Source organism: Scardinius erythrophthalmus (genome assembly GCF_964197995.2).
Source record: "Scardinius erythrophthalmus genome assembly, chromosome: 15".
Classification (NCBI taxonomy): Eukaryota; Metazoa; Chordata; class Actinopteri; order Cypriniformes; family Leuciscidae; genus Scardinius; species Scardinius erythrophthalmus.
Genome location: NC_138235.1, coordinates 37,476,920 through 37,492,034, shown reverse-complemented (window position 1 = coordinate 37,492,034; position 15,115 = coordinate 37,476,920). Strand labels below are relative to the sequence as shown.

The 15,115-nt window shown below is 34.9% G+C and overlaps 1 protein-coding gene across 2 annotated transcripts; it reads right to left on the bottom strand.

Moving 5' to 3' along the window:
* Positions 1 to 5,885: 5,885 nt before the first annotated feature.
* LOC308702943 (uncharacterized protein) lies at positions 5,886 to 14,656 on the bottom strand. 2 transcript variants are annotated; one of them, XR_014031663.1, is made up of 5 exons: positions 14,349 to 14,656; positions 12,873 to 13,208; positions 11,011 to 11,174; positions 7,829 to 7,889; positions 5,886 to 7,717 (listed from the first exon to the last, which is right to left on the bottom strand). XR_014031663.1 is itself a non-coding variant. In XM_081386131.1 (5 exons), the coding sequence occupies exons 1-5, from the start codon at positions 13,390 to 13,392 to the stop codon at positions 7,674 to 7,676; spliced, it is 657 nt and encodes a 218-aa protein (XP_081242257.1). In that variant the 5' UTR covers positions 13,393 to 13,612; the 3' UTR covers positions 5,893 to 7,673. The 2 variants fall into 2 exon arrangements, 1 of the variants encoding a protein (XP_081242257.1); XM_081386131.1 differs by lacking the exon at positions 14,349 to 14,656 and adding an exon at positions 13,341 to 13,612 and having other exon boundaries at positions 5,893 to 7,717.
* Between the last annotated feature and the right edge of the window lie 459 nt (positions 14,657 to 15,115).

The window sequence follows — 15,115 nt, the reverse complement described above, 5'->3', positions numbered from 1 at the left end:
CACTCTATTATCTTGAAAAACAGAATATGTATATATTTTGTTGTTGTTGCAAATTTAGTTTTTCATTACATTGTTTGGAGAAGAAACTAATTGAATAGACATTTTTGAAAAAAATATATTTTATTCCTGTTATGCTATGTCTTCTGTAGAATGCCTGATAAACATAATTTAAGTCCTGATGTCTTTACAGTGGTCATGTATGAATTATGAAATCAATGCCCTGTTTCATAACAGAAAGTCATATTCTGATTAGAAACCACATAAGAGATGTTGCTTTATGACAAACCATTTGAAAATGAGTCAGATTTAATAATAATAAACTTTATTTTATATAGCACCTTTAAATGTTGATTCTCAAGGCACTTTACACAGAAAATGATATAATGTATAAAGGTAAAAAGTAAATACATAAATTACAAGAGAAATAAAAACATCAAAAGCCTAAACTAAACATACAAAATATACAATATACTACAAAATCACATTTAAGCAAGTAAAAAAAAAGTGAGTTTTAAGCAAGGATATAAAAGCACTAAGATTCAGCATGTATAATCTCATATGGAGTTTTGGAGCAAGAAAAAGCTTGATCACCCATTAAATGATATTATAAAATATTTTCATATTTCCAGAAGAGTGCTACATTTGATAATTGAGTCAATGTAAAGACTGAGGGAGTTTTCAAAACCTTTGGTATCTCTGGAAAGCTCTGAATCTGCTCTTTAGGTCATCTAGACTGTTAAAGCTGTGAGATTAATGTTCTCAGAGAAATTCACTCAAATATAACGTCTTCTTCATATAACACACTTCAATATAACACACTTCATCTCTGTAACCACAAGCCAGTTTTTCTGAAAGAAAGTGCGGTCATGCGATGCCTGTGTAAAGAGACTGTGCTTCATCTGTGTGAGAATCTTTCATGATAACCAAATTCAGACCAATTATTTCCCCTTTATAAAGACTGCAAGTATACGCGTATCCTAACATAAATCATGTATGGATCTGATTGAAGATCTGCTGAAGAAGCTTTTGTTCATCTCTGATACATCAAACCCACAACCATTGGTATGAGACTAGGGTGGCCTTACGGTTGCGTGAAACACCTGAGGAAGGTGAAAGACAAGAGTACTCTCACACAAGAGGCGTCTGTCACACAAGAGAGGTGTGTCAAAAACCTGTGGATATTACCGCCACTTCCAGTGTGTGCAAGGCCAGAGAAGTGCATGTAGAGCGCCTTTAAAGGGGATAAAGGAGGACATGGTGTGTCCCACCCAGGGAAGGTCTCAAAAAGTAGTGAATTTGAAAAGGTGCACTGAAAAAAAGCCATGACTTATTTGTTTTAAATAAATAACTAAAAAATACTTATTGTTTCGCCTACAGATGGCGATGTTGTTTCTGAATACTAAACAGTCGAATGAGAAACATTTCTCCTGTAAAAAAAAGGACTGATTGACCACTTTCTCTGTTGGAGAGAAGTTGAGAGTGAAGAAAAATTATCAGGGTGGAAAATAATAAACCTGTTATATTCATTTTACAATAAAGCCATTATTTTAACATAATTACATGAACTAACACAGCAAAATTTATTTGTTATTGCATTTATTACTGTTAGGCTATAGTTAATAAACATACAAATGTTCATTTCTGAACGGGCAGGTGCTCATGAGCTGAGAAGTTAAATTGTTAGAGAGAATTCAGTCACAATAATTTGTTGTGGAGATTATCCTTCTACTCCAGCATTACAGGAGATGCGAGAGATGCCAATCCATTTAAAGAGACAGTTCATCTAAAAATGAAAATTGTGTCATCAAGTTGTTTCAAACCTGTATACATTTCTTTGTTCTGTTAAACACAAAAGAAGATATTTTGAAAAATGTTGGTAACCAGACAGCTGTAGGGCACCATTGACTTCCATTGTGTGGAGAAAAGCTATGGAGTAAGAAACTATGAAAAGGAATGAAACATGCTTTTTGTAGTCATTCTTTTAATAAGTGATCACAGAAAATATTTCATGCAAAAAGAAGCATGTGTATAGTTCATATTCCTGCTGCTCATCCTCATTGCTCACACACACTCTTCCTCGTGTGTGAATGACCATGGCCGCACTGAACTCTGGGCCGGTTCTGCTCGGGTCTCCTCTACAGAGAGAGGAACATCCAGAGACTGATCCATTTCTACAAAAGATGAACATCAACTTAAACACACTCCTTTATTTCAGTGCAGATCTTCATTCAGAAACAAATGACACTAAACTCATGTTTTGAGCGCGAGTGTGTTAATAAATGAATAATATGTTGTTTAAAGAATAATCATACCCTCAGAGGAACAAACAGAAGTCCTCATCATCTTCCAGAGAGCAGACAGACAGCAGGACACTGATGGACAAACACTCCACACTGAAGAGCCTGGACAGATACAGATACAGAAACACGCCACTTATTTTAAACAAGTTAAATTTTGATTTTATATGGAAAAATGAAGAGTCATTATATTCATAAAAGTGATGTGATTAAAGATTATGAAGAAGGTGGTCTTAAAACACTTTGGCATTTTTTTTATATTATTTATTTGGATGCAACAAAGAATACTGATACTGTCATGGGAAACTTACATTTGGTTTGTTAATCAAGGAAAAAATTATCTTATGTAATAAATAATGTGTGGCTATCGCTGAGATTTTAAATACAAAAATGTATGCATCATTTTTTTTTAATCCCTCCACTAATAGAGACAGTAAGACATTTTACACTGTAGCGCCATCTGTGATGTGACACTGTATTACACACACAGAGTTAGTGAACTTATTCTGGCAAAAGTTGAGAGGAAAGGCAAAGGCAAATTATCAAGGTGGAAAAAAATAAACTTTTTATAATCATTTTACAATAAAGCCAATATTTTAACATCATTAGCTAACATAAACCAGTAATATATATATATATATATATATATATATATATATATATATATATATATATATATATATATATATATATATATATATTATTAATCCTAGTTAATGTTTGTTAATAAACATACAAATGATCATTTCTCAATTAGTCGGCTAGATTTTGTAATTACCATTAGCTAAGTTTAATAAATGCTGCAGAATTCATCATTGTTAGTCAATTTTAATGTATCAAATGAAAGCTTATTTTAAAGCATTAACAAAAATTCTAAGATATTTGTATCAGTTCTGGACAATAGTGTTTATTTGTAATAATTAAAAAGTACACTAAAATGTTTGGGGGTTTGGTTTTTGTGTGAGTAACACTGGTTCATTGAAATGTTGAGGTTCATCTACATTCAACCAAACTCTATTACTGTAATCTCATTATTACGGAGTAGGCCTATTGATTGTTATATCTATACACATATTGAAATTAATATTTTTTTGTGAAAAGTTTTCAAAAATTAAGTAAATGACTCACCTGTATTGGAGTTCTGCATTGCTAGATGTAATTCAAATGGAGAAGAACACTAAAGTCTGTCCTTTCACAACAGCTTCACTGAGCTGTCTGAAACCTGAAGTGAAGCTGCCAGAAGTCATCATCAGTCTTTCCGGTTTAGCGCTACACCACCACTGAGAAATTCACACTTTTATTGTGCGGTCTAGTTGCCTAGTGCAGAGGTGGAATTTTATCCGGATCACAGAAAGTTTTCTATATGGTCATTATGTTTCACCCTCAAATCAATATAATCAGAATACAGCCAATCATTGTTCGTTGTGCACAAAAACAAAATGTTATAAACTGAGTTGTATATTCAACGATTATGGCCGTTGATTTGCCAGAATTAATAATATAATAAAAATATTTCGTTATATTATTCTCAGTGGTGTAGTGGTAAAAAAAAAGAGGTGGGTTAACTATAAATTCTGGTGGACCACAACTTGGTCACCCGGTAAGGTGGGCCACTGCCTACCGTTGTATGTGTATCCTGATGACATCACTATAGGCTATCATTAGTGGAGAGCAGCAGAAGAACAGACACTGACGGATGATTAAAAGCATTGTCCAGGGGAGGCGTCGGTAACGTTAACAGCAGCGAACTAATGTGAAATACTGAGGAAGAGTGAGATAGACGACAACATTGTTTAAGTGGCGGCTGGTGAAAAATATCTTAGGTGTGTCTGTGCTATATTCAGTTAGCTTCAATAGTTTGGTAACCATAACCAACAGTGCTTTAGCGTTGTGGCTCTTCCTCTTTTTCTCTCCTTCAAAAACCTATAAATATTTCTCTTCAGCACAGTCAGTAAATTCTACCCTGTTATGGATATGTTATTTGTTTGAATCTCTCTTCGTTAGTCTATCTATCTTTGAACATGACATATATGGCGTAGGCCTAGTAGGCGAATTGGGAGTCAGCATTTGAATTTTGAATTTTTCAAATATACTGGGTGCATTTAATATTTAAAACACACACATATTGACCGTTTGTATACATGATTTATCTATGAATTTACTTTGATTCTACTACTTATGTAATACATTTATTTATTGTGTGTGGCTCATAAACTGGTCTGGGGTCTATTGGCCATCCACCCTTGGTTAAAGGCTTATATTTCATGATGTCTTCTAAGAAATATTAATGTAAACATTAAATTATAGCTATTGCTATCACACTGAGCACTGATCCACAACCAACTCGTCTCCATACCGGCGTGGTGACTCCGACTTCCAAACAGATGAACTGGATAATATTCTGAATGTTCTGATCCAGTCGGACTTCTGACCTGTAATGTTGCCTGAATCATAATCACACTGTTCACTCGTACGCCAGAGGAGAACTGATCCCTCGACTGAGTCTGGGTTTATGTCTCCACTCTGTCACTGATGGAGTTTCGATTCCTCACTGTTGCCTTGACCTTTGGCTCGCTTAGTTGGGTTTTTGGAAATACCACACACAAAAACAATTGTAAACACATAGAACTGATAGAATTGCCCTTCATCTCTAACCACATAAAGCTGTATTTGGTTAAAGATCTGCTTTCTGCATAAAGATGCTACTAGTACTAACCACAAGATGTATCTGGTTGAAGATCTGCTTTCTGCATACAAGATCTGCTAACCCCAAGATGTATCACACAAAAACAGTAGCAAATACACAGAACTGACATAATTGCCCTTTATCTCTAATCACAAGCTTTATCTGGTTGAAGATCTGCTTTTGCAAGCCCGCACTCGGTCATTGTGGTAAATGTTCAAGAACACTTCAACTCTTTTATCTGGAAAACCAGAATATGTAAATATTTTTGCAAATTTAGTTTTTCATTACATTGTTTGGAGAAGAAACAAATTGAATAAAGACATTTTTGAAAGAAAGAAAATGTATTCCTGTGTTATGCTATGTCCTCTGTAGAGGACACCAGGACCCATTTATTAAAAAAATGAAGACATAAATAGGCAAAAAATAAATAAAAATGTTTAGATTAAGATTTAGATTTTGTTTAGATTTTTAGATGTTTAGATTTTTCCTCTCTCTCCCAAACTTTGTATAAAGATGATTCCAAACTATGCTCTGAAAGATATAACGGAATTAATTGATATACCATTTTACTTTATGCAATATGTGGGTAAAATAGCCATAAATGTGTAGTGCCATTCAACACAATGCATCTTATTTGCATATTAATATGTTATTGGGGCAACATAACGTTTAATAATGGGAGTAAAAATGTAATAATTGGGAATATTTTCATAAGAATATTAATATATAATTTCACTTGTTGCGTCTCCCAGAATGCCTGATAAACATAATTTAAGTTCTGATGTCTTTACAGTGGTCATGTATGAATTATGAAATCAATGCCGTTTCATAAAAGAAAGTCATATTCTGATTAGAAACCACATAAGAGATGTTGCTTTATGACAAACCATTTGAAAATGAGTCAGATTTAATAATAATAATAAACTTTATTTTATATTGCACCTTTAAATGTTGATTCTCACAGAAAATGATCAAATATAAAGGTACAAAGTAAATGCATAAATAACAAGAGAAATAAAAACATCAAAACAATAAACTAAACATACAAAATATACAATATACTACAAAATCACAAAAGCTAAAAAAAAAAGTGAGTTTTAAGCAAGGATTTAAAAGCACTAAGATTCAGCATGTCTAATCTCATATGGAGTTTAGGAGCAAGAAAAAGCTTGATCACCCATTAAATGATATTACAAAATATTTTTATATTTCCTTAAGAGTGATTTGATCATTGAGTCAAGGTAAAGATTAAGGTAAGGGAGTTTTTGAAACTTCACAACATTTGGTATCTCTGGAAAGCTCTGAATCTGCTCTTTAGGACATCCAGACTGTTAAAGCTGTGAGATGAATGTTCTCAGAGAAATTCACTCAAATATAACGTCCTCTTCATAACACACTTCAATATGACACACTTCAACTCTATAACCACAAGCCACAGGTTTTCTAAAGAAAGCGCCGTCACGCGATGCTTGTAAAGAGACGTGTGCTTCATCTGTGTGATCTGTTGATATGTCAGCTACACATCGAGTATTAGGGCTGTTTTGAGCAAATAACCAAATTCAGATCAATTATTTTCCCTTTATAAAGACTAAGTATTGATATCCTAACATAAATCATAATGTGTGGATCTGATTTAAGATCTGCTGTAGAAGCTTTTGTTCCTCTGATACAACAATATGGTAAAAGCAGTATAACTGCACTTCTTAAAACGATTAACAAATACAGATTATTAGCATCAACACCAGCTTACAAGTAAATATTAACAGTATAATTCATGTTGTGAAGGTGTTAATAAATTCAATGTTACTTTGTCTGATGTTTGTGCATGTACTTAAAAAATTGTATTGCATCAATAACTGCTGTCTTCTTTAACTGTAGACAAATGTGTATTATTTAAAGAAATCAATTTTTTTAGTTTTTTTTAGCTTTAAGTATGAATATGTTAGTCTTAAGGTTATGAATAAGCCGGTGTGCTCCAAAACAATGACAAAACTGACACTAGGAGATTTTAGCATTCAGAACGCAGTCTTTCACTTCTGCTAAAATGGATCAGGGATTTTTAAGACATCACCGCAGACTTCAGCTTCTCATCACATCTTCTGTCCAATCAAATGCTCTCTAGAATCTAAAGCTCCGCCCCCTATGCTATAAACACCACCTGGCCAAAGCGATGGAGGAATGTGCTCAAGTTTTCTAACTTTACGCTGGTTAAGAATGACATGGCTAGAATTTATTCACACCTCTACTATTGAATCCAGCGAATCATCAGCGCTCAGATTCGCTTCAATGGTGCTGTCAGTCTGAGGTAAACTAAACGCTATTGGCTATTTGAAAAGGGGGAGGAGCCATTCAATAAGTCCCGCCTTCACTTCCTGTTTCAGAGGAAATTACATCAACGCATCAAAGCTGCGCGATACAAGACACTTCAGTGAGCCTTTAACATTCATGAGACAGAATCACAGAAACACATTACAGGAGACAGAACAAGCAGAAGGGCAACACTGCACTGCAACACTTAATGCTGGAGATCTATTTCCACATGTTTTTGTGCCGTCCATCGCAATAGTTATCACTGTCAAACTGACTAAACATGTTGGACTGATAGTTTGAAGAAGGTTAAAGTGTTGAAGTGTTTTAAGAAGACGTGAGACGAGCTTCAGGATGTTCTCCACAAGCGTTCATGGCGACGGCTACACAATCATCTTTTCCAATTCTTTCTGTGGAGACGCTGGATCTGTGAAGAAAACAGCAGAAAACTGTCCTTAGTGAGGAACAACATGGCAAAGAGAAATATCCTAATAATGGAAAAGTCATGTGATGCATCAAACAGTGAAGAGCTTCATACCTGGAGACAGCTGGAGTTTCTCTGGCTCCTTCATCATCTGATGCTGACTGTTTCTGACAGCCTACACACACACACACACACACGCACGCACGCGCACACACACAATTACAAGACGTCACGTAAACCAAATAAAAAGGTATGATTTACACACTTGCTATGACTGTAGAAAGACAAACATAAATAGTGATGAAAGCCAGAATAATTTTTTTTTAAATATTCCTCTTTAAAAGAAAAAAGTATTAGCTTTATGCAAAGTGACTCAAATTTGTTTTTTGACCACTAAAATGTGTGCAATTGACCAATTTACTCATAAAGCGGCATTAAAGGGCCCAAATTATGGATTTTTGAAAATGAGCTTTCATGTAGTGTGTACCACAGCTCTAAGTGAATGAAAACATCCTGCAAAGTTTTAAATCTGAAAGTTCACCGTATATAAAGTTATTGTCTTTCAAAAGTAAGAGTCGACTCGGAGACAATTAAATGAATCTTTTTTCAAACGAGTCATAAGCCGTTACGTTGTGACGTCAAGACGAAACATTAGCATATTGCCCGCCCACTTATTGCGTGTGCAGACACCAGGGAAAACTTGACCCTCAAACCAGCAGCTGATTCCTGTGGACACTGGAGAGCATCATGTCGAGAAGACGCTGTGATCTACAATGTGAAGGTGTTAGGTCTCCTGCTAACTGGCTAACTCACGTTATTACTGTCTCACTGAAATACTTCTGCTAATCAGTTGTGGACCACTATTACCTATAACTGTGTCTATTAATGCGGATTGTCTGTCGTTCTCACTACTTTGAGGAAATATTTGTTTTACCAATGTTTATGTTACATCAGATCATTCACGCTAGAGCTCAGCTGATGTATACAATGCATACATGCACTGTTATTGATACAGTTTCCACGTGTTCACCGCAATATATTAGAAAAATACTCTGTAAATAAATTAGTACAAGTAAAATAATCGTTGATGTTGTTGATGGACATGCTCTTGTTAATGCTGATGGTGAGGAATTACAGTTGCAACATCTCATGTACCTCAAACTGAGTAGTGCATCACAGGTTCGGGTTGAATAACAGTTCTTCCAATGTTTCATCATCGGACTCGTGCTCTCATTGATGTGGTAAAATCGACGTCATTGTTCGTTACTGTGTTTAGTTTACGGTGTAGGAAGCCTCAGGACAAGCAGAGCTGACGTTTTTATGGCAATGGGCGTTTTTGTTTTTGACGTGTGCGCTGTACGCGGTAGGCCAATCACAACAGACTGAGAGTAAATCACAGAAATGAGGGATTTAGAGAGATTGATTCATTTGACGAGTCGTTTGAGGATCATTGAAAATGTGATGATGTGCAAATGTATATATGAGGAAATTAAACAGTTTTTTTTTTACCTTTGATGCATGTAAACCTGTTGTAGGAGACTCCACAACAACATTAGGAAACTTTAAAATAGCATAATGGGGGCCCTTTTTGACATTTCATTTTCAAGGCCCTATATAGTTCAATGCCAGAGATATGGAGATCTCAAAGCAGCCATATTTTACCCATTTTCAATGATCAAGAACCAAATGTGGTTCACTTTGCACACAGCTGAACCTTATTGCATTTAAAGAGGAAGAATAAATATTGATGAATGAAACTAGAAAAGTATCTGGTTTCCCTCCATGAAAAGAATTACATAAAACACACTTCTCTGAGGTCAGAAACCCACAGAAGATTAGGTTAAGGTTAAACTGATACACATTACCTTGCTCTCAAACATGTATGTATAAGAATCTTTCTTTGCATCAGTTTTAGGGATATTTGGAAGATGGGATTGTTCATTTTAACAGCTGAAGCTAGCAAGAGTATAAAAAATATGCATTATCATAACCACACGTTCCCACATTGACACCCCAATATCTATGAGATTAAACCATATAGAACCTTAAAAATGAAGATTTAAATTTTTTATTTTTTATAAGAACAAGAATCTAAGCGGATATGAAGATATCTTTAACACTTCTTGAATTAAAGACATGTAAACTTCTGAATTTCTTTAGTTGTTGGCACTCAGAGAGGTGTGTGTGTGCAGTTGTTCTGACAGAGGGAAACACAATGACTAGAAGCCAGTGGCGGATTCTGCTAAACTATTTTTGGGGGCAAACAAACTGAATTATTAATGCAGGACCATAATACTTGTGTGAAAGTTTACAGAACTTTGTGTGTTGAAGTGAATGTTGGAATATATTCTTTTTTTAAAATTAAATAATCATCATAAACAGTAATGAATAAATGAAGCATTATAGCCTATATATACACTTTTATATATATTCTTGCGAAGTTTAGTGGCAAATGTCAGATTGTTTTGCCTCAGACCTCAGTGTCCTGCCTTTATGCCTCACTATATTTGCTGCTAAAATTATGACAGAGGGAAACCCCGATCCGTAGCGCATTTCCTCTCTTGTAGCTACTAAAAAACACAGAACAGGGGCCGGTTGCATAATCGGTTAAGACTAGTCTTACAACTTAGTCATCACATTTTTTTCTTTATGACTGTTCATAACTGTTTTAAGTCAGTTATATAAAAACGTAGATTGGTCTAATTTGATACTAGAAAGTAATACTGATTGTCCCTTGACTCAACGCTAGGTAGTCATACTAGTACTTACTACTTACTAGTCATACTACTGTTACGTCCTGGGGACGTATTATGTAAAGTGTTTGTGATCTGTATTTTACTTTGTTGAATGTTGTTGTTTTTGACCACTGAAATGTGTGTAATTGACCAGTTTACTCATGGAGCCGCATTAAGATCTCCATATATGCGGGATTTAACCATCGAGGGCCTTTAAAATGAAGATACCAAAAGGAAAGTTTGTTAAACTGTTATGAAGATCCAGATGATCAGATCGTTTGAGTCCGTTTTAGTGATACAGAAGTCCTGAGGGCGACGACTAAACTGTTCTGGGTTCAGCTGCTACTTTTAGTGTTCAAATGTTTGAATGACTCGTAAATGAAAAATGTATGAGATCTAAAATTAGGAGCGAAACGCCACTCATTTTTAAGAGCTGCTCCTAAATTTCCATGTTAATAGAAACTTTTAGCTGAAAGAGTTTGGTGAATACAGACTCAGATTATTAGAACCGCAGTAATGCTCATATCCACTGATAAAAGAATAAATGTAAGTAATACTTGCCTTTCTCCTTCTATAGAAGCAGCAGAAAACCAAGATGATGATGAGGATGATGATGACGGCGACTGGAATTATAACATAAAACCACCAGTGTAGGTCAGAGGAGCTGGGAGGTGTTGGGCTGGAGGAGGAGTGTGGAGGAGCTGGGCTGGAGGAAACTGGAGCTTCTGGAAGAGACAACAGGAACAGCAATGAATAATAAGAGAATCATAAACTATAAATCCAAATTACCACAAATTTCTCACAATCTGCCAAAAGTCAAGCCTTTACTCTTTCTTTGAATAGATTAAAGATCTGTGTGTTTGCAGAAATAATGCAATTTTCTTCTTTTCCAAATCATTAAACATTTAATTATTTACATTACCTGAATGTTATCACTTATAATTGATTTTTCAAAAAGTATGTGCCTGTTTGGATTCACATTCTCAAATAATTACTGAAACCTTACTATTTTTTATTTTATGTTTTTGAAAGAAGACTCTTATGCTCATCAAGCCTGCATTTATTTCATCCAAAATACAGAAAAAAAAGAAAAAAAATCATATTATGAATTATTATTACAATTTAAAATAATGGATGTCTATTTATATACTTTAAAATATAATTTATTCCTGTGATCAAAGCTGAATTTTCAGCATCATTACTCCAATCTTCAGTGTCACATGATCCTTCAGAAATCACTCTAATATGATGATTTATTATCAATATGTTTAAAACAGTATTCAAAATAGAAATCTTTTCTAACAATATAAATCTTTACTATCACTTTTTATCAATTTAACATCCTTGCTGAATAGCATTAATTAAACCATTTTTAAAAGAAAGAAATGCCGACCACAAACATTTGAACGATAGTGTATATTGTTACAAAGATTTCTATTTTAAATACATGCTATTTTTGTTTTGTTTTTATATGTAGGGAAGATGTAAAAAGTTTCTTAAAATGTAAAAGCTGTGTTCTGTGAGTGTTCAGTGTGTGAGTGAGCTCTTCTTCACATGGTGGAGCTGTTGATTCATTCAGTTCTATTTCCTTGAGGAAAAGTATGGAGGGTTTCCGCTGTTATCTGATTAATATATTTAAATTCTTTAAATATTTTGTCCATCCATGCTATTTGAAGAAATATGTTGCTGTTAAGGATGTTTACTGACATATATGTGCAGTTATTTTCGATGGATGGTTTTGAATTTCTGATATTTCATGTTGTAAATTCCATGTGGTGGGATATATTTTTCTGTATATTGTTTAGTGTTTAACGTTTATCTGAATATTTTGGGGTTTATTCCTTGTATTCTGGATGCATCTGACATTTAACTTTATTTGTCATATGCTGAAAGTTATTTTTTCCAGTGTTTGAGAACCCTGTGATGCAAGGTTAATATAACTGTAGATCAGATCAGATAAAGTATATTTGTATAGCGCTTTTCACAATGCAGATTGTATCAAAGCAGCTTCACAGTATTAAAATAAAATAATACAACAAAGTTTGTTTCTAGTGGAATTTATTGATTGATAGGATAAAATTAAATATCCCCAAAATATCCCCAATACTGTAGGTAAAACAATATTTCGTTTTATAATTTTGTATGCATTGTTATTTTGATATTGGTAACTAAAAGTTCTATTTCCTTGGTGAAAGGTCTTTGATGTGTCTGGAGAGGTTTGCTTTGTGCTGCAAGATGGCCGAGTTGGTGTCCTCATTCATCCATCACAAAAACACAGCTCAGAGACATTTGGGGGAGCACACCGACGAAGAGGGTTTGAAGACACACACACACACATACACATACATACATACATATATATATATATATATATATATATACTAGTACATTATGCAAAAAGACGTTATAGTAAATATACTCACTGTTGACAACTAGTGTAGCTTTCACCTCAGACACATTGTTTCCAAACCAAGCTTCTGCTTTATAGAGTCCTGATCTGGAGATGTCCACATTCTGAATGATTACAGATAAACATCCTTTTCCAAATATGACTGAAACTCCAGGTGTGTCCACAACATTACATCCTTCATGAGGGACACACTTCTGTGCGATCAAAGATAGGTTTTTCGTAGTTTCTGTGATGCTGAAAATGATCCTCAATCTATCGGCTTTCTCCGCTTTATCCAATAGGAATGGCAGTGTAACGTTTTCTCCATGGTTTGCCTCGAACTTCGACCCATCAGCAAGTAAAGCATCGCCTGTTAAACAGAAAGAAAGTGTTTAGGATGACAATCAATGCTTTAGAACAACGAGCGATGAACTGACATTCATTTACATTCATTTTACAGTTAAATAAAAACAAGCATTCGTCCACTCTCTACGGCACCTACCTGAAAACAACACTGGGTGAACTAACACGAAGACAGTGGAAATTAATTTCATATTTAACAAAATTGTGGAGATTCTCCAAGATATTATCCAGAATAAGTAACGCAGCGGGGTGTCGTGTAGCCTAGTAGGTTTGATCAAAGACTACAGAACTGGTTTGATGCTGCGCTTTAAGTCTGTGTAAAAGTTCCTCGCGACGGGGGGAGTGGTTTAAGCATTTTGCTGTAGCCTACATCACCGCAGTACATTACTTGACATCACCCTTATCTGTCGCACAGTAGCTTTATATTAGGCGTTGTTCTGTCTTTTGTTAGAGGAAAGAAAGGCAGCTTAACGATTGGTTACCCCCGGTGTGGGCGTGGCCTAAATGCGCTCTGTACTTCCGCACTCTTGCTCATTTCTGGTCAGCGACTCACACAGTGTCTTCCAGATCCCAAAACGCTCCTCAGGCTCATTCTGTCAGTCTTTTGCACACGTTTTGCGATCATAAGCCTTCATCGTAATTTATAGGTTTAAACCGTGGTTACAAATAGTCTATTCTTACTAACCCCTCCTCTGGTATTTTAAATCTCTGTATAGGCTAGTAGATTAATCAAAATTCTGTTTTCATAAAGGAGCTCAAAAGCTGTCTAGTGCCCAGCCCTCACAAACATCTTCATACTGTCTCGTTAAGCACAGTTTTATCAATGTTAGGATATAAATTAGGTAAAGTATTTCAATACAAACATTTAAATATGCAATAGGCAAATAAGTAGGTTAGAAGTAGCCTATAATTCCGCGCATTTTGGCAACCCAAACAGGCACATACGCAACAAAAATACATCATTAATGTTACTCCAATAATTTGATCTTGTGTAATTACAATTATTATCAGCCTATAAACACAATTACAAATATCAAGATTGCTGAAAAAAAAGCTTTTTTTTTTATTACACATGTAGCCTATTTATTGTGTGTAGGCTAAAACAACACACATTTAATACTGTCGAATGTTAAAATCATTTACTTACTTGCGACACAGAATAATGTTGTCTAAGAGAAAAGAACGATAGTCGAACAGGCTGAATCATGGCGGCAGAAAACAGCCTCCTGTAATGGACTCCAGTTCCTCCTGCTGACTCTCTCTGTGTAACATAACGACTATAGTTGGCTTTGAGCCATGTTCGCTTTCAGAAACGCACGATGCACTTTGAGTAACTCACTTTTTGAGTGTCACACACACACACACACACACACACACCAAGAATTCAGACGGATATTATTTTCTACGTTCAGAGGCAGATTATGGATGAACAAATAGAATATTCTAACGCCTCTTTCCGCTGATTGGTCAACCAAACTTCAAATCGTGCCGTCATCATCAGATCTTCCTCGGAGAGAAATAATTTACAGACAGTGTAGTGCACAGTTTACAGTGTACATTTGTGTCAAGGCATTCCTTGACGAGAGATGATGTGCTACAGTATTCAACATTTGAAGTGGATCAAAAAAGTTCATCAAAGTTGTCCTATAGCCTACAAGAACGGGTATTGTTCAAAATGCCTTTGATGAAAGGTTTTGATCCACTTCAAATGTTGAATACTATAGTTCCAATATTTAATTAAATTAAATTCAATTCACATTTATTTGTATAGCGCTTTTCACAATACATCATTTCAGAGCAGCTTTACAGAAAGTGCATGAGTTCATAATACAATTTAGAGTGTTCTGTTATCAGAGGAAACTAAGTTAAGTATTTCAGAAATGTAAATATACAAATTCACAGTTAGCTAAATAT